Here is a 26,624-nt window from a genome sequence, read left to right as displayed (position 1 = left end):
GCCGTCTATTCTTTTCTTTTTATTTCGTTTTCTAGAGGTTTTCTAAGTTTCGTTAAAAATTTAGTTTTTCAAAAGGATTCTGTTACCAATAAAATTTGAGAACATAACTCACCAGGTATAATATCAAAACCGAAATAACAAAGATATCATAAGGTTATGAGACAAGCCCATAGATGACCTATGATAAACAACAATGGATTTAAAATATGAATGTGGAGGAATAAAAGTGCAGAGGTAAGTGCAGATAATATGGATACAGGCAGACAGCAAATTAATTTCAAGAAAAAACAATAGTTAATCTTGAAAGTGAGCTATATAAAAAATACTGGAGAAAACAACAAGAATACATAAAATGATGCAAAAATATCTCGGAATCCATCCTCGACATAAATGAATTTCTTAAATGGAGACGGCAATTTCATGGGACCTTATAAGAAATATTGACAATTTTCAATTCAAAATATAAAACGTTAAAATATTTTTCATCAGTGGATAATATTTAATGAAAATAATTTTTTTTACCTTCAAGATGAAACTATTTTTCTTGAACACTTTCCTTGTCGTCATTTTCTCAAAAAATTGGATGTCTCAGGTAAAATCTCTCCAAATTTAATATAGATTGCATTAAGGGATTTCGTGGGATTAATACTCTGGAGTAATGGTCCTCTTAAATTTTCGATTAAACATTTAATAAAAGGACTATTAATTTGTTTCATATAAAGAAAGACAGTTCTGGATTAAGCAGTATTAATGGTTTTGTTTTTTATTTTAGATTATTTTATATGAAGCTCTCGAAAAAACTCGTTATATAAGAAATGACAAATAGAAATACAATTGAAAGCACAAATATTACGGTTCTTATGAACCTTTATCTGGGTAACCAGGCAACTCGGCAACACCAATGTTCTTGAAAGTACTATTAAATTTACCTATATATTTTTATTTTTTTTATTGTTTGTTTAAGTTAAAAAAAAACAGATTAATTATTTATTTTTCTTTCTTGCAATAGGGAAGATCGGGATTTGTTGACGTTTTTTAATCATTTTTTTAATGATTAATTTTAACTGATTTATTTTTTGCATACTGTTCAATTCAAGTTGGTATGTCAGCTGGTTCTATACTCCTACAGGTATTGTACACACATTTTTAATTTATTCGAATTCTCCGTAGAAAATAGTTTCAAGCAAATTTTGACTGCTTTGCAAAATAACTAGCCCTGAATGCGGGTTTCCCATGTCATCATGATTACAAAACCAGGCAAAGACAGTAAGTTCCCGCAAAACTACAGGCCAATTATCTTACTTCCAGCAATTAGCAAAATTGTGGAAAGAATCATCCTATGCAGACTACAAGCCGAAACGGACAGGAATAAAATAATACCAGAAGCACATGTTGGTTCAGAGCAGACCACTTCAGTCAGCTACAAGTACTCATATTAACAGAGTACAATATTGCAGTTGGATTTACCGACAAGCAGTACACAAGCAGCCTTCCTGGATGTAAGCAAAGCCTTTACCAGAATTTGGCATAAAGGGCTAATATACCTAATGAAAGGATATGGCTACATCGGGGCAATGACATGATTATTCTCTTACTACTTGAGCAACCGAAGCTTTAGACTTCGAATAGGGCAAGTCCTGTCCAAACTCGGAACTTCGGAGGCTAAAGTGCCTGTGGGAGCGGTCCTGTCGTCCCTGTTGTACTCAATATTTATTGCAGACGTTCCCAGAACACCAAGAACACCATTAAGCCTTTATGCCGTCGACAATGCAACAGCCAAATACCGAAATGTAGACAAAGCAGTAAACAACCTGCAAACCGAGTTACACGAAATCGAGGAATGAAGTATTAGATAGAAAATCGCCATAAACTTCGACAAAACGTAAGTGGTGCTATTCAAAAAGAGACAGTATCAACCAAAGGAATATCTTACTGTGCAGAACAATCCCATCAAGTGAAAAAGCGAAGCAAAATACCTGGGAGTCATCATGGATAAAGGACTTACAGCAAACTAAGGACAGAAACCAAAATGAGATTAATAAACAGTATCATTCTTCCGATACTTAAATATGCATCTCTCGCATGGGGTCCTATAACACTACAAAGAAGAGGATTCAAGCAGTCCACAACAGCTACCTAGGAAAAGCTGTCAACATCCCAAGATACGTTGTAGAACGCTTCATATTCTGGGAACTACAGGTCAGGGTGACTGAAATACACAATAGAGCCAGGAAAAAATTCGCAGAACTGGAAAACCACCCTAGTCCCATACTACGAGAAATCATGAGATATGACGCTTTTCACCATTGGAAACATAAAAGGCCTAAACAACAAATAGCGAAATATATAAAGAAACCAAATAAAAACGAAACCAAACAAAATAAAAAGTAGTAAGTGAAAACAAAATAATTACGGGAGAGAAAATTACACAATGAACAAACAAAATCACCAGAAAGAAAAACAAAAACCCTAGAGAGAAAAATAAACAAAACAAATTAACAGACGATAATTCGTAGCTCAAATAATTAGATAAACAATGCAAAACGCCATACTGTGTGGGCCCCGAGAGGATAGGACAAAAAGAACACCATTAGGACATTCACATGGACATCCTAAACAAAAAAAACACAAGCAATTTTAGATTCAAGTGCGTCCTGAATTTGAATCGGTTAGGGAATCAGACGTGGACGTGTACCAAGAGCAACTTAGATAGAATAAATAAAACTCAAAGAGCTATGGAAAGACAAATGTTGGGAATATCGTTGAGAGATAAAAAGAGGAACGAGTGAATAAGATGCAAAACCGAAACAACAGACGCTGTCGAACATGCATTGAAATTAAAATGGAAATGTGCTGGGCATAACGAAAGATATCAGGAAGGAAGATGGAATAAAGAAATTGGCCGCTGGAGACCATATACTGCAAAAAGGTCAAGAGGTCGACCGCAAATGAGATGGAAAGATGACATTGAGCAAAGCGCAGGTCCAATGTGGAAAAGACAAACAGAAGACAGAGACAAATAGAGACAAATGAGAGAGGCCTATATATTCAACACATAAATAGATTTTGGGCTATTGATAGATAGATAGATAGGGAACCATGTTGGAGTTCTATTACCCAGGACTCCCACATGAAGATAATTTAGCTAATAATTGTGCTCCTATCGCGTATTAGAGTGCTATAGGGGGAAAGGGATAGTCTGGAGCATTAGAGCGCGGTGGAGTGACTCCTGTTTTTAACTCGAGTTATTACAACTCGCTCCAATGAATTGTTACACCCGAACGTAATTCTTAGGGGTGAAGATGTCTAACAGACTAGGTTAAATTAAATTGCTTGCTTGCTTGTTAAAAGTCAGTCTACTGCAAGTATCAGCAAAAAGCGTCACTACCTGACTTGACAATGGCAAGTGCCACCTTGCAGAAACAATAAGTCGAAATAATGGTTTTTCTCAAAACCAAAATTATTCAACGGGAAGTCAAACCCGGAAAAGCACAAAAAGCATACATATATACATAAACTTATGAATATCACAAAAATATGCCAGATATTACATTGAGTTTTCACCTATAGATGTGACGTAAAAGATTTTTGGTTTTTTTTCACTGTTTTACATCAGACACTATTTAACTAATTAAGTTTGACTATTGGATAATTTTTTTGGATTATAATTGCAATAAGAATAAGAAAATTAATATTTACAAAACTGTTGGATACAAACCAAAGTATGTATATAAAATATGTATGTTACTTACCATTACTACTACTTACCGTTACTATCCATTTAAGAAAAGTAGGGTAATAATAATAAGTACGAATCAGTGTAATATTGAAGATGGTGTTCTATTAAAAACAACCTAAATCATGCCACATGCAACATCTTGTATAGCCGAAAATAATTTTTGGTGATAGACCACTTCATTCTAAAGAACTTCGCTATTTTTTTTACTTGACACAATTTCCATGTTTCGTGAAGTTTAAATCTTAACACAAATGTATGTCAATATTGTTCTTTAAAGTTTATTAAGAAATACTTTACATTTTTCTTACTAGATATTTTTGATAAAAATTGGAAATGCCAGGATTGGAAAATCGTTTAGTATAAATAACTAATTTTTATTTAGAATTGCAATTGTACTCTTATATAATAAGATTTGCAATATCAGCTGAAGATCCAAATATTTTTTTGACTTAACTATAAATGGATCATTTTTTATAATTCAATAAAGTAATTTTTTACATAAAACGTAACCATATTCAAAGAACTTATTAAAATTTTAAAACTATTCTGACTTTAAATTGAACACTTAAAATTTTAAACTATATCCTTAAGTAGCTTTTATATACTACTAGCGGACCCGACAGACTTCGTTCTGTCAAATAGATTTGGAATGTGGCAGTTTATTTCATTAATTCTTCTGAACAGAACCATCACCATGATGATAGGGCGGTATGTGAGGGTCAGCTCAAGTCACCTAAGTATCTTCGCTCCCACGAACTTTGGCTCTTTTGGACCCACTAAAAACCCCGACTGGGATAAGAGGGGAACTTAAGGTTCAAACCTGATTGAAAAATAATCTAAAGGGATAGTGGGAACCTAAAGGTGACAAATATTTATAAAGTTTGTACTTCAATAACAAAACATAGAGATAATTAATTATTTATTATTATTATTGTTATTCACATAGGGTTAATAACCGATGTAATAAAGAATAATGAAATAAAACGTATATAAGTATTTTCAGTAATCGCTTTATTGTAAATCAAGTGAATCATAATTATAAACAAAAATCTGTTTTATTTTTATTGTAGTGCTTTATGATATACGATGTTTTTTTTTTGATTACCTGGTGAATATACAAACAAATCTGATGGTTTTCCAACACGGGAATAGGTAACATATAATTGACCATGTGAGAAACATGGGCTTTCTAGATTAATAATGATTGCCCCTGGGACTTATTTATGGTCATAGCAATAGCAAGCCGCATTGGAAACTAGAGTCGTTTAAATTCAAATGGTACATCAATCGGAATCATTGGTATGCGTGGTATCAAAACGTCTTCTCCTTTATACTTTCCTTTCAGTATAGTTGCTTCTAACACGTTGTTCAATAATTTTTTTTATAGCTAACCGTGTGCCGTTGCAAAGACGCGGTTGGTTGATATTTCTCAACATTATAACTACCGATCCAACCTTCAATTGAAGATTGTGACACGACAATCCTTGTAAATCCAGCGAGTTTAAAAATTCAGTCGGATAGTTGACGACACCATCTTGGTTAGTAGCCGAATCAACTGATTTATATATCCTCAATTCGCCTGTAATTTGTTCTTGAATTTTAAAATTTAATTAATTTACATCTATGTTTTTTGCAGCCAATATAGCCCGTTCGCTAAATCATGGTTTCTGTAATTTTGAGCAACATCTGGAAACACCTTTAAAATGATTAACTGCTATAATACATACCTTAAAAGTTGGCATCAAATTTTCCCGAACTACGTTTGTTGTCCCAAATGACGTCATTTGAAAGCAATTGTTATATTGTTGGATATTTGAGAAAAAGTGTATGGAATCTGGTCCTATTCCTGAAACCATTGAGTACAATGGCTCTGGTGGTGGATCCAATGGTATCAATTTCACTTTCCCATTTGCGCAACACAATTATCCATTGGCTTCATTTTTGTATTTCAATGCCTTACAATGAGAGCAAACCAAGTTAATAGATCCAATAGTAACACATTGGTAGTTACTGTAGTCAAGTGACAAATCGTAATTGAAATCAGCGCGATTATTAGTTGAATCTCTCGATCTCGCTTCCCGCATTCGTGATATACGATTGTTTCACGTTCATTTCGGTCGTCACGTTCTTGTGCAGTATGATTAGATCGGTAATTAGTTTGGTTTGTATCATTTCGGGTTCTTATACCTAAATCACTTCGTCTTCTAGGAGGCATATCGAATATATATATATATATATATATATATATATATATATATATATGTATATTGTTATGATGTGTTGTTTGTTTGAATGATGAGCAATGAGTATTTTTAATAATATAATATATAGGGTTTTTATCGCGGTTCTCAAAGAATTAGCTTGTAAGTACTTTTTTAAATTATCTTTATTATAACTATTATGAAACACACATATATATCTAACCTAGCCAATGTAAATTTAAAATAAACTATCTTTAAACTGATGTTCTTATAAAACTAATTAAATTCTATAGACAATGTTAAATTTAAACAAACTATCTTCAAAATTGAAATTGTTATAACACTAACTAAATTATATTAACAAAATTTTGTACCTTTCTTTCACTGAATGCCTAAATGAACTGTTTTCCACTATATATATTCTAATCACCACTGAAAGTCTTCGTACTTCGGTTATCCTTGTTTTTGTGAAATTTCTTTTTCCAATTATCAGCTTCTACCAATTTAAGATATATTTTTCTTCACCAGCATTTATACACCACCAAACAAACCAGCAAACAGCATTTATATTTATTCTTCTTTTCAATATACCAATATCCAATTATTATAAGTTGATTTATACTAATCTCCAATCATAATATAATTTAATTCCTTCCAATGTCCATCCAATATTCTTCTAATATACTTTTATAAACTTCAATAATTATTTGTGTATAATTATAAATGTGCATTAAATATATGCATAATTTTTAATCTTCATTTAACTCACTATATTAAACAATTGGACTATCTCCAACTAACTTTCATATTTCTTATTAAACTGCTTGACTTCTGACTAAAAACTGCCATCTTGAATCCAAATCACGGGTATTTATATCCTTTTGGATATTCCAGAACCATCTGGTAAGAGATCATGTTCCAATTTGTTCTATTTCTTCGATATCGATGTTCTCGAAAAAAATATCTGTTCTATCCACCGACATAATCATTATTCCAGAATGTTCGACCGTAAACAATGGTCACACTCTGCACTCTGGAGAATTCGTTAATGTTCCATTGATAATTTTGTTGACATTTAGGCTTTTCAGATCAGAATAAACATTCAAATTAGTAACTAACACTCTAATTTAATAAAATACACAATTCAAACAATATATTATTATAACCCCACTTTATATTCCCTTATGATTAATTTCTATCTGTCAATTACTTACTGTATAGTTGGTTGCCTAGGCACGTGGCTCACTTGAATATATTTACAACATTAAAATACAACTTTTTACAATTATTATATGATAATTTCTTAAAAATACCCTCACATAAATAATTTTTATTAAATTCTCTAGTATATAACTTATTTAAAACAACCAAATATCTAATATTATGTAGTATATAACTTATAAATTATTTTCTATAAACCCCAATCGTTACAATATATATATATATATAATCGAACACCTCTCTACCCTAAGGTGTGGGGTGCATATCGAATATACTTAATAATTATTAATCACAGGTATTAAAACACTTTGCACAAAACACGATATAAAACTGAAGAAAACTGGAGAATTTGTTTCGTTTATCAAGTTGACAAAAGAAAACTGAGTAAATAAAGTAACAAAAATTCCAAGAAAAACAACACGTGTGTGTACACCAATGTACACCGGCAAATTAACAGGTTGTTGTTGTCTGTGAAATCTCTACTTTGTTTGTGAAAGAGAATATAATCAAAGACGATATAACACTACGTTTTAGTTTTTTTTAACTTTTTTTTTAATTTGATATGACTTGGAGTCAAGTTCTTTAAGCTAAAACAATGTTTTGTGTATATAGTATATAAAATTAATAATAAATTAATTATTAAAGATAAACGCTTTTTAATGCGGTTTTTTTGACAGATGCAACGACGTGAAAACTGATGCAATTTATATCGCGTTCCGAAACTAAAACAAAAGAAAGAATATTGCGAGACTAATCAAATCTCTTCCATTTTTGACTTTTCAATTTGGTCGGGTTCACGATATTACCACTTTTGTATGAAAGCATTAGATCCTCCAACGCGAACACGCACACGCACGAACGCGCACACACATACATTTGATTAAATTTGAACTTTGTGCAGCGACAATAAAGCGAAAATTGACTCTTCAACGTTAGGTACACACCTACATTGTGTAGACCACAGTGAGTGCTTGTAATTTAATATAAACTTTATTGAATAGCAATAAAGTTCAAATTGACTCTACATTTAGTTAAAAAATATTTGTATGGGAAAAAGAAAAGGGCTGTTTTAGGGTTTTCCCGGAAATTATTTGAATTTTTCTTACCGTAAAAACCATTCTTCTTTCAAGCCAGAAACCAGACTTCAAGAAACATGAAAAAAAAAATTGTTAAGATTGGTCCATGCATTGTTGAGTTATGCGCTTACCAACACATTTTGCGATTCATTTTTATATTAGAGATTTTGTTAAAGCAATTTGCATTGGTGTTATAAAAATATAAACCGTTCATTTTTGTTCCAGATTGTCACATGGTGAAGAAAACAGTGGTGCTGATATGTTTACTGTTTTACTATACTGTGTATATGTAGCAGCCACCAAGAATAACATACTAACCGACCAGCAGGTTGCTGCTAGCGTCCCTGGTGACATTATCCTAGGGGGTTTGTTTCCTGTCCATACAAAAGGCGACAAAACACCATGTGGCTCACAAATATATCATCGAGGTGTTCAACGCCTGGAAGCTATGATGTTTGCCATCGACAATATTAATAAAGATCCCAACATTTTACCAAACGTGACCCTTGGAGTTCATATTCTGGATACTTGCTCACGAGATACGTATGCACTTAACCAGAGCCTGCAGTTCGTTAGGGCCTCGCTCAATAACATCGACACGTCATCCTTCGAATGCGCAGATCATTCGGTAAGTTTATTCTTATTAAACCATTTACCTTTGAATACAAAACTGTACATAGAAAAAGAATATCTTTTGCAAAATTAACTAGATTTGCTGGTTTGATATACTTTAATAAAATAATTTATTATTACTTGCCTACCGAACCAAAATACTCATAGCTTGCAATTACATTTATCAAGCAGGTTTTTTGGAATTAAACAGGCAGACTAATATTCTACATAAGAGAAATTTTAAGCAGGGAATCACAGGTTCATAACTGTATTTGGTTGGAATTTTTATTTATCATATAGTACTTACCTACCAAAACAAGGAGATAAAAAACCTACTACATTTACTAATGAAACTGCTATAATGTTAGTAGGAATTATAACTGTTCTGTTGACAAACACTTTTTTAAAATGTAGAAACACTTAATCCATCCCAAATAGGAATAAAAGGCAACGAAACTGCCGACCATAGTGCGAAAGACGCGATAGTGAGTGACGTTTCCGAAATCGTAAACACATCGATATCAACGGATATAAAAGCTTACATAAAACAATCAGTCTTAAGTGCGTGGAAAAATAAATGGAATGTGTCGAATTCAAAATTAAAACAAGTGAAACCCAGCATAGAGACATGGAATGTGTTACCTACGTCAAGAAACCAAGAAATAATAGTAACGCGCCTCAGACTTGGACATACTAGGTTAACGCATGATTACTTAATTAAAAAGTTCTAACCGCCGCGATGTGAAACGTGTAATACGATACTAACAATATTGCACATACTATGTGAATGTCCCCTCTACAATCAACAACGAAGTAACAAGATACCAGGAACACTTCCAGAAGCTCTAGGTGCTGACTGTAACTTTAACAATACTCTGAATTTCCAGTAATTTAAAAAAGACAGAACTTCATTGACTGAGGTATACTCTGGACATTCTATTATTATATGGTTGACTGTGAAAGGTATATAAACCAAATTATAATGCAGTAATTGTACCTTATGTAATCCATTAATTTTTCACTAATAGCCATTTGGTCGATGCGATTTTCTAAATAAAAATAAAACTTAAAAAAAAAACACTTTAAAAAGCAAAAAAATTAACTTTTATTTATTCTAGTAAAGATTTAAGTTACAATTTCTTCTTTCTCCCCTTCCTTTTACCCTAATGAGGGTGTCGGATAAGTTACAATTTAAAATATAATATTCAGACCCAAAAAAGGTAGTTTTGAGGTAGTTTTTTTTATAATAAATACACTTGCTGAATTTGCTGTTCTAGTACGTCGCAATAGGTGTTGCATGATTCCTGAATGTTCTGTGCGGCTAGGCGGTATCCTCTTATTAGATTTGCGTGATCGAATATACTGGATTCTAGCGGTCATTCTACTATAACTTAAGCAATAATTTTAATAAGTATAGGAGAAAACAGGCAGTCATTAAGTAAGGAATAAATTGAACCAATAAATGGTGAAAAATACTAAAAGAATCGAAATATGTTCACATAAACTATACAAATAAACGAATTAAATAAATCTCTGTATATTAACACCCAAACAGTATTGTGCAATAAATGAAAGCAAATACCTTCGCGTTACTTTCGATATAGAAGCAAGTGTTGTGAGGTGCACTTACAACCCTCCAGTTTCTCATTAATTTTCATGTTTTTACGAACTCAATAGAACTTTTAGCGTTTCATTTAAGTTTCTTAAAAATGTCTCTAATCGGAGCGAGATGATCAATTAGTTTTGGATATTTTTTGTTGATTATATCATCAACACCATATCATCCATTATCTACAGGGTGTTTCAAAAAAAGGTAACCCCGTCTCTAGGGTAGGTAAAAAACTGAAAAATAATTGGGGTTTGCTTAGTAAAAAATTTTTGTAACGCCATCCGTTTTCAAGATACAGGGCGTTGAAGAAAAAAAAATTTTACGCATTTTTTACGATTTTGCCGAAACTACTGGCATCATTGTAATGAAATTTTATATGAATATGTTTTGGAAGCTGATACATCCCAAAAATTTGTTTTTATATCTGATTCTCATAGAGGGCGCTAGTTACACGGATCGTACTAAGTATTAGTCAATATAACTTTTTTAAGTACAATTATTAATCAAAATTTCAATCATTCAATTTTACACGAAAAAGGTACTCTTGGTAAAACTCGATACTGTGTACCGTTTTCGGAATATTTTGATTTGAAAATTATAAAGTAATAATTGATGCTGGTAGTAATGATAAAGTTCTAATAGGTATACCTCTATTTTCTCCAAGTGTGCCATGGCAATCTGACATTTATTGATTGTTATGACGATAAATCAACAATAATTAGAGTTTTGAAACCTTTTTATTTGTAAAATCAAATCAAAATGTACTCAAATGTTGAATACACTGACATGTTATTAACCTTAGGCGAATGTTTAGGATGTTCTAGTTCAGCTGTGACACGTTATGCAGAAAAGTTTCCTAGAAGAAACTTACCAAGTAAAAAAACATTTAGAGCCGTTGAACGACGTTGTCGAGAAACTGGGAAGGTGAGAAAAAATAAAATAAATTCTGGTAGACCAAGAACAACAAGAACAATTAATAAAGAAAATAATATTTTAAATTTACTTGATCTAGATCCAACAGTTAGCGTAAGGAATATAGCAAGACAAACAAATACTCCTTCTTCAAGTACTTGGCGGATACTGAAAGAACAGCAATTACATCCTTATCATTACAGACAAGTCCAAGAGCTCTTGCCAGATGATCTACCGGTTAGAGTGGATTTTTGTGAAACATTGCAACAAAGGACAGCCCACAATCCAAATTTTTTTAAATGCATTCTTTTTACGGACGAGGCCACCTTTACGCGACAAGGTATGTTTAACTCCCATAATGCACACTACTGGTGTGATGAGATTCCACGAGTCAAAAGGGTATCACATTACCAACACTCATTTAAAGTTAATGTTTGGGCAGCAACTTTAGGTAACAAATTAATAGGTTATCATATTCTACCTGGAAATTTAAATGGTGATATGTATCTTGATTTTTTAAACAATTCCTTATTCGAGATATTAGAAGATTTAACGCTAAACGAGCTAATTTTTTATGCACGATGGAGATTTGCCACACTTTGATAGAAGATGTCGTAATTGGTTGAATAATCATTTTCCGAATCGATGGATTGGTAGAGGTGCAGAAGCTCCGATTCATTGGCCTCCTCGGTCATGCGATTTTAACCCTTGGGACTACGCAGTTTGGTCGTATATTAAGGAAAACGTCTATGCTACAGAGGTAAGTTCACGCCAAGAATTGGAAGAAAGAATTCAACGTCAATTTAATGACATCATAGCTGATCCCCTACCGTTTAGAAGGTTAATGGAATCTTTAGAAAAAAGAAAGGACTTGTGTATTCGCGAAAACGGAGGGCATTTTGAACACTTACTGTAATTGAATTTTATTTTATGTTCTTAGTCATTAATTAAATTTTCTTCTTGTGAGTTTTGTTTAATTACTAAATATTTTATACCAGCATCAGTTATTACTTCATAATTTTCAAATCAAAATATTCCGAAAATGGTACACAGTATCGAATTTTACCAAGAGTAGCCTTTTCGTGTAAAATGGAATGATGTTTAAGTTTACTTGAAATTGATTAATAATTATACTCTTAAAAAAGTTATATTGACTAATACTTAGTACGATCCGTGTAACTATCGCCCTCTATGAGAATCAGATATAAAAACAAAATGGGATGTATCAGCTTCCAAAACATATTCGTATAAAATTTCATTACAATGTTGCCAGTAGTTTCGGCAAAATCGTAAAAAATGCGTAAATTTTTTTTTCTTCAACGCCCTGTATCTTGAAAACGGATGGCGTTACAAAAATTTTTTACTAAGCAAACCCCAATTATTTTTCAGGTTTTTACCTACCCTAGAGACGGGGTTACCTTTTTTTGAAACACCCTGTATATATTTTTAATATTAACGATTCCTAAAAGTCCTATAATTCCTAAAAGTTAGACTAAAATATTATTTATCTTTCGATCGCTTTTTTTGTCCTAATTGAGTTTTATGTCATTTCCAAGAATTAATCAGTTTATTCTTGTTCCTCTGAACTGCTTCATAAAACACAGATTCTAAGTTGTCAGATTCTATCCCACTTTGTTCTGACTCAGCATTCCCTTAAAGTTCCTGGATAACCTTCTCTTCATCAATGTCGCGTCTTTTATGTAATTTTTTTCATCGCTCAAATCACCATCTAGAATTATATTTCCAAGTGCTTCGACATCTTTTGGATTATCGAGGTTATCTTGTAGCAATATTGGATAAAAATAAGAATTGTCAATAAACGGGCGGGCCTATTATAAAGTTATATATTTTTTTTAATTCTTGCATTACACATATGAAAACATCGTAATTTACAATATGCTTGTAATATAGTATGTAAATTTGGTTTTTTTATTGAAATTAACGTGTCTCAAGAGCTATGGCCATTGAAACGGGTACAAAAATGGCTGTTGCATTAGATTTAAGTTAAACACAGTATAATTGCCATATATTTTTTTACAATATTTGTTATATGTAATGATATAATCGGCAATCTTTTAAGAAGTCGATTAAAGTACTATACACATTTGGCGAACTAAGTATCTGCTTATGCTTACCGTTTATATTATGTGCTAGTCTATAAAATCTATAACTACACTCTATGCGTAAGTGTTCTACTGTAAGACAGTGAGAGTCACAATATTCGCAAGCAGGTGGAGTGTTGTAAGTCATTAGGTATCTGTGAGTGAGGCGGGTGTGACCTATATGGAGTCTTCGAATGATCATTTTGTCCCTCCTCGTAATTTTAAGTATCTTAGGTTAATAAACAGTAGGTTGAATCCAGTTCATTCCAGTAAGTTTGAGTTAAATAATTTTTTCTAGGCGTAAGTCAGAACAACTTTCCTTTATTGCTGCGATATGTGCGGATTCATTTTCACTGATCTCCACATGAGATGAAGTCCACAGAATGGTCATTGATATTTTTCTATTACGATACTGATTATAGCTATGTTAAATTTTTGGACTATCTAATTTAATGAGTATATGTTAGTCTTCTTTTTCTTCATCTTTATAAGCAGTTCTGCTTGTTCATTGGCGGATTAATACCTCTATGAAAGGTTGTCACTCTATCTTTTGGTCGGTCGTCTTCTTCTATTTACTTCTTCTGCCGATTGGTGACTTATCTTTTGCTATTTTGACGACACGGGTCTCCTCCATTCTGCTTATGTGGATATTCCATTTTTTTATTTTGTGTCCATTCATTTATAGCCTGTACGTTACATTTTCTTCTAATGTCTTCACTTCTCTTTCGATCTCTTAGCTTATTTTCTGTAATTCTTCTCAATACTGTCGTCTCTGCCGTTTCCAGTAGCCTTTGCATTGTAGCTGTATCGGGTCTTGTTTCTGAGACATATGTCATTATTGGTCCTATATTGTATAAATTCTGAATTTTATCTCAGTCTTACCGTGTCTGTTTCGCCATATAGTATTATTAAGGTATCCTGCCAGTCCATTTGCTTTTTGTACGTGATCTCTCACTTCTTTGTCCAGGTCTCCGTAGCTATACAGTGTAATTCCCATGTATTTTATTTCCATTGCAGTATATGTTAGTAATGGACTAAATTAAAAAAAGGAAATCGGTATATATTACTAGAGATTTGCTATTAAATAGTCCTTTTAACATCCTTAAGAATTCCGTATAATTCTGTAGTAAGACTAGTACAAGTGACTGGGAGTCGGTGTAAAATTAAGGTTGGGTTTTCGTTACAGACCGAATCATATTTCATCCATTTTGAGGCGTCGATGTAAAAAATTTGGTTGTATTCCTTGATATTTATTGCTCCTTGAAATCATTGTCTAAGAAAACTGCTAGGAGTTTTTTTACGTCAAGATAGGCTAGTGTTGGAAGTAGCTAACTTTTTGGTCCATGGAGATATATTGGACATAAATACAACTAGATATATACGTAAAGAGATTGTTTGTATAGAATTTAGAGATTTTAGATAAATATTGCAGACGGTAATGTAGAGCATATGCCATAATCTAATCTGGCCCGAATAAGAGCTCTATAAATTCTCAATAAGATGTGTTTTTTAGCTTCCCATTAGTGGTGGGCCAGATCTGACTGAGCATCATCTAGAAGATTATGCTTTTTACTTATTTTATTAATTCAAAATTTACAATAAAATATTATTTAAAATCTTATGTAAATATAACCTCAACTGTCAACGAGAGCAATAAACTCACTAGGACGGCAATACCTTGAAACAGCTGGAAGCTAATGCCAAGTAAATCGGCAGTATCTACATTAATCTAAAGCCTGCCAGTCACGTTCCAACGACGAAGTACGATTTTGCCGAATGCAATTGCAGTACAATAATGTTGAAAATCGGATGTACACACACGTACCGATTTTGCAGGATGAGTTTTACTTTCAAATCAGAAACATGTCAGATAACGATATACTTTTAGCGGCTCTTGCTCTTTGTATAAACGAAAAAAATACAAGAAACATAGGTGGTGGTGCAAAGATTGGTTGCTGAAAAGACATACATACTGTCACGTACATTTATTAGAAGAATTAGGATTATATCCAGATAATTTTAATTCCCTTTTGTAACATGTTCGAAAATGATTAATTTTCTCTTTTACCAACTCTTCATTAGTATCCGCTTTGACTTCTTGAAATTTAGCAACCAAAATATTCACAGCCTTTTTTCTAGAGGTTTTATCATGATATGGTGTCGATTTTATTTTCCAAAGACAATCTTGTTCTTTACAAATGTCAAAGAAATCTATCTCTTAAAAACCTCTAGCTATAAGCCGTTTTTGAAATTTACCAGCAAATGATTTTTTTACAGTCGTACGATTTTATTGTTGTCACAATATACACGATTAAATGTACGACCCAACCAACTCTGTCGTACTGGTGCAGACTGACTTGTAAGTCGTACTACGGCGTTGGAACGTGAGTAGCGGGCTTAAGGATAAAAGCAGTAACTGCAAGCAGATACTGCTTTCTTGCTTGGTGTACTGTAGTTGCTGCTCTTAGTTTGCTTAGAAATAGGTTTTACCTCATACACACTGCTCATGATATATGCTATATCTCAATAGCCATTGCTTTTCTACTTACTTTAATGGATTCAGCATAATTTAAAACATATATCTGCATATATAACTCAAAAATGAAAATTTTGCAGATGTTATTTTTCTTAGCAGGGCAGTATATATTCCACTTTGACACATTCAATGGTAGTTTTGCTGTTTTGAGATATCAACTAATGGCATGATATTAAAATATCCTGGAAGAACTCTCGTGTATGAAAATGCGAATGGATGCTTTAAAAGTGTAATATTTTTATTTAAAGTAGGCATTCTTGGCTATAAATTTAAAAAGACGTATGTATAAGAACTTAAAATCTCACAACGCCATAATTTATTGCAGAAAAATACTTGTTATTATGTTACGAGAAAAACGTCTAACAAGTGAAAATTTATATCGTTCGAAATCTTGAAGACTTTGATATTTATGTAACGGACAACAAAGCAAAAAGCAGTGAAATATTTCCAGAAGTTTAACGATCTACAGCACTCTGTTGAAATGTATACATTTTTGATCTACTACTGTTCTCAATCAAAAATATCAATAAATCACAGTGAATCGAAAATATAGTTCCTAGCTGGCACTATTACGTTTAATATAAAAAACTGTATAAATATATGTCAAAGCCAGGTTTTTCAACACAAATCTAAGATGTATAAAAATGATATAATACTCTACCCAGGAATTATTTTGAAACGTAAAAAAAACAGAGGGTGATTTTTTGTTAGAAAGCCTTAAGAACTTTAGTATACACGACAATTAATTTCATGGGTCATGAAAAATAGGTGCGTTCTTCTAGTTATTAATAATTAAGGGAAAAAACTATATATTTGTTATATCTTCTATAATTCTGACACTTTTAATATGCATACCATTCACTTACATGACTGACATAAATAAAACTGATTTACAAATTACGAGTATATTTATTTAATCCAAGGGCATCGACCACCATATCTACAAAGTGAGAATATATGAATTATATTTATTGTATGAAGGAACTATACTTCTTATAAGATGATCGTTAAAGTCACAGCATTCGAGCAAAATTTCATAACCTACTACTTTAACAGCTATTTTGAATATTTTGTAATTATCTACATCACGAATATACATATACATATAACAAGAAACAGACCTGACCCAGACAACCACAGAGAATGCATCAAAAATCTGTAGAAAATCCAAAACAAGAACTTATAGCATGGTAGCAGCTGGTAAAAGTAACGAAGAAAACTATAATAGTCAAAAAGATCTGAAAATAGAACAAACACAAAAGAAAATATTAGAGAGATTAACTAACCTGGACGAGAACCAGAATAGAATATAGCACCAAAGGAGCTATACCTAAAAGACTTGGTAATGGCGGGTAGTTTACGAATAGTAGAATGAAATGCAAATGGCATCTTGACAGCAAGAACTACAAGCGATACTAGATATAGGAAAAATAGATAGATGCCTCATTTCTGAAACCCATTTTACGAATGAGTCATATATTAGTTTTAGGAGTTACAAAACTTATCATACTACTCACCCTGATAATGCAGCCAAAGGAGGTAGTGCAATAATAATCAAAGAAACTATTATGCACTATCAGGAAATGGGATACAGAACTAAAGAATTTTAGGCCACATCAGTAAATTAAATGTAAAAACTATGAGGTAATCGTCACAGCGGTTTACAGTCCGCCAAGACATGCCATCAATAAAACTCAATATATGTAGATTTCCTGACCAGTCAAGGACATAGATTTATCCTTGGAGAAGACTTCAATGCAAAATATACGCATTGGGGGTCACGACTGACTACCACCAAAGGTAAAAAATTTTTAGAAGCAATGAAATATGCAAAATGCGACGCAATATCAACAGGAAAGCCAACATACTGGCCTACTGAGACAAATAAAATCCCAGACCTTATCGACTTCTTTGTAGTCAAAAATATTTCAACAAATTACATAGAGATAGAAGAGGCATTGAATATAAACTCGGACCATTCTCCAATTATTCTCACATTCAGTGACACTGTTACCAAAAAAGAAAGCCCCCCTAGACTTGTTAACAAAAATACTGACTGGAAAAGTTTCCAGATAAATCTTGAAGAGAAGATTAACCTCTCAGTTCCATTAAGAACCATTGATCAAATAGAGACAGAAGTAGAATTACTCAATGAAAATGTACAAGCTGCTTGGAACAACAGCATGAACAGTGTCGAAAGAATAAAAGAAAATAACTACCCGAAAAATCAGAGAAATGATAACCGAAAAAAGAAAACTGAGATGCAAGTGGCATCAGTCTAGAGCACCAGTTAATAAAACTAGATCAAATAATGCCACACAAAAATTAAAAATAGAAATTCAAAAAATTAAAAACGAATCGATTAGCATTTACCTAAGTGAACTATCAAATAATAGCGCTACTGATTACTCATTATGGAAGGCTACCAAACGATTAAAAAGTCCAATTTTATAGAATCCACCAATTAAAAATATTAATGGTAGCTGGGCAAGAAGCAATATACAAAAGGCCAACAGGTTTGCTGACCACCTAGAAAATAATTTTCAACCAAATGAAGAACAAGAAATAATTAACTGGAAGCTCCCTGATCAAGGTGAAATGGAGATTAGCCCTGTAACTACAAAAGAAGTATATTTGGAAATAAAAGAAAATATAAATCCAAAAAAAGCTCCTGGATTTGAACTAATTACTGGGGAAGTGTTAAAGCAACTTCCAAGGAAAGCTATAATAAAATTAACACATCTTATAAACGCTTTCTTTAGGCTGAGGTATGTACCAAAGATATGTAAAGTGGCAGAATTTATAATGACACAAAAAGCAGGAAAATCTACATAAGAAGCTTCTTCATATAGGCCTATTTCACTGTTACATGTCATGTCTAAATTATACGAAAAATTACTATTGAATAGACTAAAACCGATTATAGAGGAAAAAATCAAATTCCTAATCATCAGTATGGGTTAAGAGCAAGTCACTTAACGATAGATCAGGTGCATAGAATAACAGATATAGTAGAAAAAGCTCTAGAAGGAAAAGTTTGTTCCGCAATTTTTTGTGTGGCATGACGGATTATATCATAAAATGAGATGCTACTTACCAAAACAATATTCTGAACTACTAAAATCATATATATCCGACAGATACTTTCGAGTTAAATATGAGGAAACAATTCAGAGAAGTTAAAGCTGGAGTCCCACAAAGAAATATTTGGGTATGGCATAAGATTCCAAGCTACGTTGGAAAGCACATATTAAGAAAAAAAAGCGAGAAAGTAGAAATTAAGTTCAGAAAGATGTACTGGTTGATGGGAAAAAAATCCACTCTGTCTACTTATAACAAATTGTTATTGTATAAGCAAGTCCTTAAACAGATATGGACATATGGGATACAGCTATGAGGCTGTACAAAAGAAAGTAACATCCAAATTATACAACGATATCAGAATAAATTATTAAGGAACCTCGTTAACGCTCCATGGTACTTCAGAAACTGTGATCTTCATCGAGACCTCCAGATTGATACGGTTATCCAGACAATAAGTAAGTTTGCCGAGAGTCATGAACAAAGGCTCTCCAACCACGTGAATGTCGAGGCCATCAAACAACGCCAACCAGATAAGAAGACTTAAGAGAACGAAGCCGTTTGAGTTAGTGCAGTAGTGAGTAGTGAGTTAGTATTAAAAGCATACTTTTTGAATTTTGGCACCTAAAATTAAGAGCATATTTTTTTAACTTGCCGCCTAAAATTTAGAACCTACGTTTTGAATTTGCCGCCAAATGAAATTAATTTCGGCCCTTACGTATTTGGCGCTAGAAACTCTCTCCCAAAACTTTTTATGAGAATTACCTTACTATAATTGTCAAAAATTGGTTGTGAAAAAAAGGTAGCAAAATTAGGTGTAGCTAAATCTTACAGCTGGTATTGTAAAATATGTGAGTCTGAATCAGACAAAGAAATGATCCAATGTCTTAAATGTAAAATTTGGTTTCATGCAAAATGTGCCAATGTGTCGCTAAGGACTAAAATATTTTATTGTTTAAATTGTAAAACTTAACAGGCTACTTTTAGACTTTAACTTTTTTTAGAATATAAACAGTATTTAGTAAAGGATTTTTATGATAGAATTTTGAAAAGGTTATTAAAATGTGTAATACAATAAATATTTTAAAAGTGGTCCAAATTAGGAAACCTTCCCGTAATAAGTTCTGTTTTAAAAATTAAATTTCCGAGTGGCCTAATAATTTGATTACTCACTGTATTGTCTGTGTCATATATTATATGTTTCTTAGTGTGCAGTAAAAGTTAATTTCTATCATTAACTTAATTTAGACTCAAATCAAAATGAATGCATATAGTCATAAAATGTGTATTAAACCAGCATTATAGAGTAAAAGCGATGTAATCGAACTACCTACAATTACTTACAGGTTTGTGGAAAATAATAACATTTTGTACATTTACAATACAATTGCGTTAAGGTTTCGTGCCTGTTGGCCATTTATATTAATTTGTCCCTCAACCTATTACATTGCTGTTAACCTGATTTGGCCCTACTCTTGATAAAATAAGCCAAAGCATGCTCCCGTAAACAGACAATGTAAATTTTAGTCATGAGAATACAGTAAGTAATAAAGTTAGGTATTTTATGGCACGTTTGTAATTACCGTTAGGGAAATATCAATTTAAACAGGATTGTCTAATTAAACCATTCATTACTATCATACAAGCTGTAATCTTAAATTACGGCATACGTTTTTTTTGCTATTCAGGATCAGGTTATTCCAACTAAAAATTACCTGAGATATATTGTTAAAGATCCTCAAGTCCAAAATGACAAATGCCGATATGGATGCCAAACCCAAGAAACCATCCAACATCTTACCGGTGGCTGCCAGCCATTTGTCGGTACTGATTATAAAGGACACAATGACTTAGTACAAAAGATTATCCACCAAGAACTAGCTGACAAACTGGGTCTTCTCCAAACCGACCATCTTCCTTATTATCAATACGTCCCTGACAGAATGCTTGAAAATGACAACTACAAGCTATACTGGGACCGCACTGTGCTTACAGACCAACCAGTGGCGCATAATAGATCGGATCTCATATTAGTTAATAAAATTACTAGGCAAACAATACTTATTGATGTGACGATACCCAACACCAATAATATACGTTTTAAATACAACGAAAAGATCGCCAAGTACAGATATCTAGGAATACAAATCAGGAGACAATGGAGAATGGAAAGGAACCAGTACCTATTATTCTATCTACTACTGGTGTTATTCCCAAAAACCTCCTAGAGAACATAAAACAGCTGGGTCTAAATAGACATCACTATAAGGTCATGCAGAAAGCTGTACTCCTCACGACGTCCAGATATGTACAAAATTTTTTGGGAGATACTCCAACATACCAAGGCACCTAGAGCTCGATAACACGGAAAGAGTCCCACCAGAGCTCAATCCTTTTGATACCATAGGTATCTGGGATGAGTGAATTTTCCCCTTAGAGGGAGTGTGAGCCGTATGGCGAAATCTGATAATAATAATTCTGTTCTATTCTATTTTAATTTCAATTAATCATTTAAATTTCCAAACATAAAGCGCTTTATTAAAGACCCCTTATTTTTACTACTGTTTCCATTTTATATTCTTCACACATAGTTTCCTTTTTCCTTGTATTTTATACAAGTAAAAACTGTTATTGTCTAACCCTCACATTAAGTAACTTATATTTAGAATGGTTCTAAAAGTCGCTCAACGCAGTTTCTACATTTTTATGTGCGGGGGTAGCTAACATTTTGAAATGCGATAAAAGGTATAAAGTTTCCAACATCAAAAAGGGTGGATATAAAGGCGTATTTAATTTAATAACTTTACTTAGTGGGGTTTTGTTTCTGTTCTTTGATGATTTATTTACGTACACTCAATTGTGTTCAAATATTACTTTTTGAGGTTTTATACATAATTCATTCCGTTCGGTCTAATAGTAGGCGGCAACCGTATCTATTCTTATTTAGCATTCACAACGAGGTTTTTGTATATGTAAAAAGTTTTCAGTTTTTAAAATTCTTTAAGTTAGTTTCTCATCATTTTAAATATAATTTAACAGCCAATTTCATTGTAATTATTTTCTATCATGGCCTACTCCTAGATCGGTTTCCATTCTTTCCTTATTATTTGGTTAGGTTTTCCTCCACTAGGATTTTAAATTTTTTTTGGATCTTTTTTTGTTCAATCTTTGGTTATACTATACGTATATCAAATCTTTGGTTATATCTGTTTTTAGTTTGCTAAATAGGTAGCATAAACACGAAGGCTCTTTACAATGCTATGGAGAGATTCGTCTTCTTCTTTTATGCAGTTCTAAATAGCGGTTAGGTTAGGTTAGGTTAGAATTACAAATAAAGAAGTACTGGAGAGGGTTGGTAAAGAAACAGAACTAATCACCACTATACCAACCAGAAAACTGAAATATCTACGCCACGTGATGAGGGGACCAAAATATGAAATTTTGAGACTCATAATACAGGGAAAGATTCAAAGAAGAAGATCTGTTGATAGAAGGCAGAACACATGGTTGAAGAATCTACGTGATTGGTATCAATGCAGATCGATTGATTTGTTTAGCGCAGCAGGTTCAAAAATAAGAATAGCCATCATGCCAACCTTCGTAGAAAGACGGTAGTCTAAGAAGAAGAAATAGCGGTTCTTCTCATCGATTCACTACCCTTTTTTATTTAGAAAAAACCCGCTTTAACCTAATAAGGTTTTTAGCGGAACGGTAACAATTAATTATACTTTGCTTAGTAAATTAAAGTCTTTTGAAAAAAAAAGTCGGTGATCTATAGTGTTTTTTGAATTTAAAATGTGTTGCCACAATTTAAGATTGGTTGGTAAATGGTATTTAATTCTGTGATGATTTGACTTTTCGCACTTTTTCGCTAGCACATATTTTACCGTAAGGGGTGAACCGCACTGATCAACTTGGGAGTTCTTCTTTCTTAAACAAATGTTCATAAGAAAACTGGGTATGTCCAAGTCGTAAACGCAAAATAATTATTTGCTCTAGTCTGGATACCTCGGGTGGTTGCCATGGTCCTATCTTTTTTTTTTTATCTCCTGAAGCTTTGATGGTTTGACAGACTAGAAGTGGCTGGAAATTACTACACAACCAAGTACACGTGCTTTTGTGTAATATTAATGTAAACAAACGTAAATAAAATAGAACTTTATCAATTACCTACAATCAATATTTATTTATTTACACCATATTTACTGGAATATATTAAATTATAACAACTGAAATATATTTTTTAAATTAAGAGTCTAGGGGAAAAACCCTGTCATCGACATTTTTGGGTTAATCCGGTTCGAAGTGGTTACTAAAGGATTGCGAGGCGTAGAATCCGACGAAGCCCTCGGTTTTGGAAAATAACCCCGTCATCTCAGCGAAAAATTGGGTTGAATATAAGCAGTATTGGGGGAAAACCCCGCCATAGACAGAGCCTGCGGGGAAGAACCCCGTCATTGCAGTTTAAATGCACATCGCAAACACGCAGCGCATGCCGAGATCTTTATTGAAGTTGAATACCGGGGGCTAGACGCTAGTATTATCTCTTCCGCGCTCAGTACCGTATTGTTAACCTGTGTATTGCGTTTCGTATTTTTGTGAAAATGAACAGCTATGATGGAAAGTGGAGTGATAGTGGTGATGAGACGAAGCCCTCAACCAGCAAGAAGCAGAAGAAAACATGTAGAGTAACAGATGTGATGAAAGTTGAGGGCTGTGAGCCATGAACATGTTGAAGCAGTTCCTGAGGATCAGCGCAAAATAATTATTCGCGAGTTCAATGCGATAGGGGATGTCAATAAACAGAATTCATATTTAGGCCGTCTCATTAGTGTGTTGCCGGTATACGAGGAGGGAAAAATGAAAATCAAACTAAGTACAACACAGATTCCTTGGCCTACAGAGTTCTTTCGCTAACAGATGATGATATTACCCGTGATGTGAGAGTTTGCTTAAAAACTTTCATGAGCATGCATGGTATCTCAAAAGACAAAGTGAGATACATTCGAAAATCTCTGGTTCAAACCGGAAAAGCACCTACAGATCAGCGCGGCAAGCACTCAAACAGACCTCACAAGCTAACAGAAGACACTAAGGAAAAAATGTACACATTTTTGAAGTCACTGAGAGGGAGAAAATCACACTATTCTCTGAAGAAAACGGAAAAATTATACCTACCTGAAAAACTCAACATTACAAAGCTGCACAAAATGTACACGTATCGTATGAATCCTTTCGGGAATATTTTAAAAATTAATTCAACATCTCCTTCGGCTATCCTCGCAAGGATACTTGCAGCACATGTGACTCCCTGAAGTCCAAGATTTCCATATTGGAAGCAAAAGACCCGCCCAAAACAGACGTCCAGTTGTCTGTGAGGTTGCGAAGTAGAGAAATACACCTGAAGAAAAGTGAGCGTTTCTATAAATTGAAGGGACTTTGCCGAAAGAAGGCAATGCAGTCGACATCTTTTGAAGGAATTGCCATGGATTTCCAAAAAAATTTACCTTGCCCAAACATAACTACTAATGACGTCTACTACAGACGTCAACTTAACTTCATCAGTTTTAAAATTCATGTACTGTCTACTCAACAGGCGATTTTCTAAACGTACGGCGAGTCTGTAGCAAAAAAAGGAGTCAACGAGGTTTGCTCTATGTTGCATTATTTCGTATGCAACATTTTGCCTCCAACGGTGAAGGAACTTACGATATTTTGCGGCTCTTGTGGAGGGCAAAACAAAAATTTCACGTTAATAAGGTTTTTGCACAATTTGGTAACCAAAGAAGGAAAGTTGGAAAATATCAAGGTTGTTTTCCCGATTCGAGGCCACTCGTACTTGGAGTGCGACCGTGACATGAGTATTATCAAACAAAAGTCACACACTGAAATTCCTGAGGACTGGAGAGATGTATTTAGGCACGCCAGCGTGAAACCGACTCCTTTCCAAGTGGTAGATTGTGGACTGGACCTATACAATTTTCAAAATTGGACTAAACATCTGTCGTCCATTTACCTAAAAAAAAGACGTGTCCTTTCCCCACCAGACCAATAAGAGTCCTGAAAATAAGTGCCACCAGCAAAAATTTGATTTACCACAAAGCCACGTATTCTGGCCCGTACACAAGCTCTCCATTATTGGTTCCACTGCCACCTACGACAACTTTGTCGAAGACTTCGAAAAAAAGAAAACAGAAAGCTCCAAAACCAGTCGTTGAACTGAAAAGATCATATGGGACCATCCCTATTAAAGCCGCCAAACTCAAACTTCACTTGGCCCAATTTTTTGATAACCCTGAAGCGAGGCGTTTTTACCAAAGCTTGAGGTCGAATGGACTTGCGTCAGAAGACGACGACGGCGACATTTACTTCATATATTGAATCCGCCAATAATCAACTTCAGTGACTTCCACAATATTTTTTGGAACCGTATTTTTCGTTCATCAAAACTTTTTTTTTTCGTAAATGTCGGGTAAATTTCTTAAACCTAGGTTCTACTAGGTTTGTAAAACCTAGTAGATAAGCACGCAGTTTACAAATAATTGTACAAAGAAAGTTTTTGTGTAGTTTGCGGATAATAAAAAACGTTTTTGCATTCTTTAAAATATTTCATTCTCTCCATTGTTTGGTTTAGGGGTAAAAGAGGGTATAAAATATTATTAAATAGCTTGAAAAATGGTTATCCGGGAAACTTATTTTGAATATGCATAGTTAATGGTTCAAAAACAAAATTTTTGTATAGTTTAAATCGTTTTATTCTCTCTGATATATTTTTTCAAATTCAATCCAATTTACCTTTCTTAATAATAAATACGGTTTGCTGCAATATTAAATATACGGATACTATATACATATGCGCACATATACACACACATATAGGTATTGTTTAATAAAAATAAAACAAGATACAAAAAGGAAGTGGAAACATTAAATTGACCTGTATATATACTCTCCATTTAGGGCCCTAACCAACTTAAATTAATTTACAAATAAGAAATAGACAAATAATACTAAATGCTTATAATAAATAATAATATTAATCTTTTTTCACAGCGCTAAGACATAAACCCGGTTCATCACTCTGAGGTTTAGGCCTTCTTTGTGAATGTTTTTTTTTTCTTTTTTTAATTTTTTTTAATACGGTTTTTTTAATATATTTTATATATATATATATATATATATATATATATATATATATATATATATATATATATATATATATATTCTATTTTTCTTTTTAGATATATATTTTTTCTTTTTATTTTTTAAATAACAATTTTTATATTTTACATGGAAGTTACTTAATATTACATAAGAATAAACATGAAAAACAATAATTGCTAAACACATTCAAGCTGACTCATGCACATATGTTAGATTTTTCTCTTAGTCCTTTTTAATATTCCCAAATAATTTGTTGTATTTTATAGTTTCGTCGAGACAAGTATAAGAGAGAAGTTTGATTTTGTGGGAAATGTATTTGTTTCTTGAGCCAGAGTGTGCCTCAAATTCTTAATTGCATCATCATTATGCTT

The 26,624-nt window shown here is 33.0% G+C and overlaps 1 protein-coding gene across 1 annotated transcript in view; it reads left to right on the top strand.

Annotated features, from left to right (window-relative positions):
* mGluR (metabotropic Glutamate Receptor) overlaps window positions 1–26,624 on the top strand; it is a 720,415-nt gene that overhangs the window by 127,748 nt on the left and 566,043 nt on the right. The window contains exon 3 of the mRNA XM_072546856.1: window positions 8,463–8,865. Within this exon, the coding sequence (XP_072402957.1) occupies window positions 8,497–8,865 (369 nt within the window). The 5' untranslated portion in view covers window positions 8,463–8,496. The remainder of the gene's footprint in view (window positions 1–8,462; window positions 8,866–26,624) is intronic.

Source organism: Diabrotica undecimpunctata, chromosome 10 (assembly GCF_040954645.1).
Source record: "Diabrotica undecimpunctata isolate CICGRU chromosome 10, icDiaUnde3, whole genome shotgun sequence".
Taxonomy (NCBI): Eukaryota; Metazoa; Arthropoda; class Insecta; order Coleoptera; family Chrysomelidae; genus Diabrotica; species Diabrotica undecimpunctata.
This window is presented reverse-complemented; position numbering and strand designations above follow the sequence as displayed.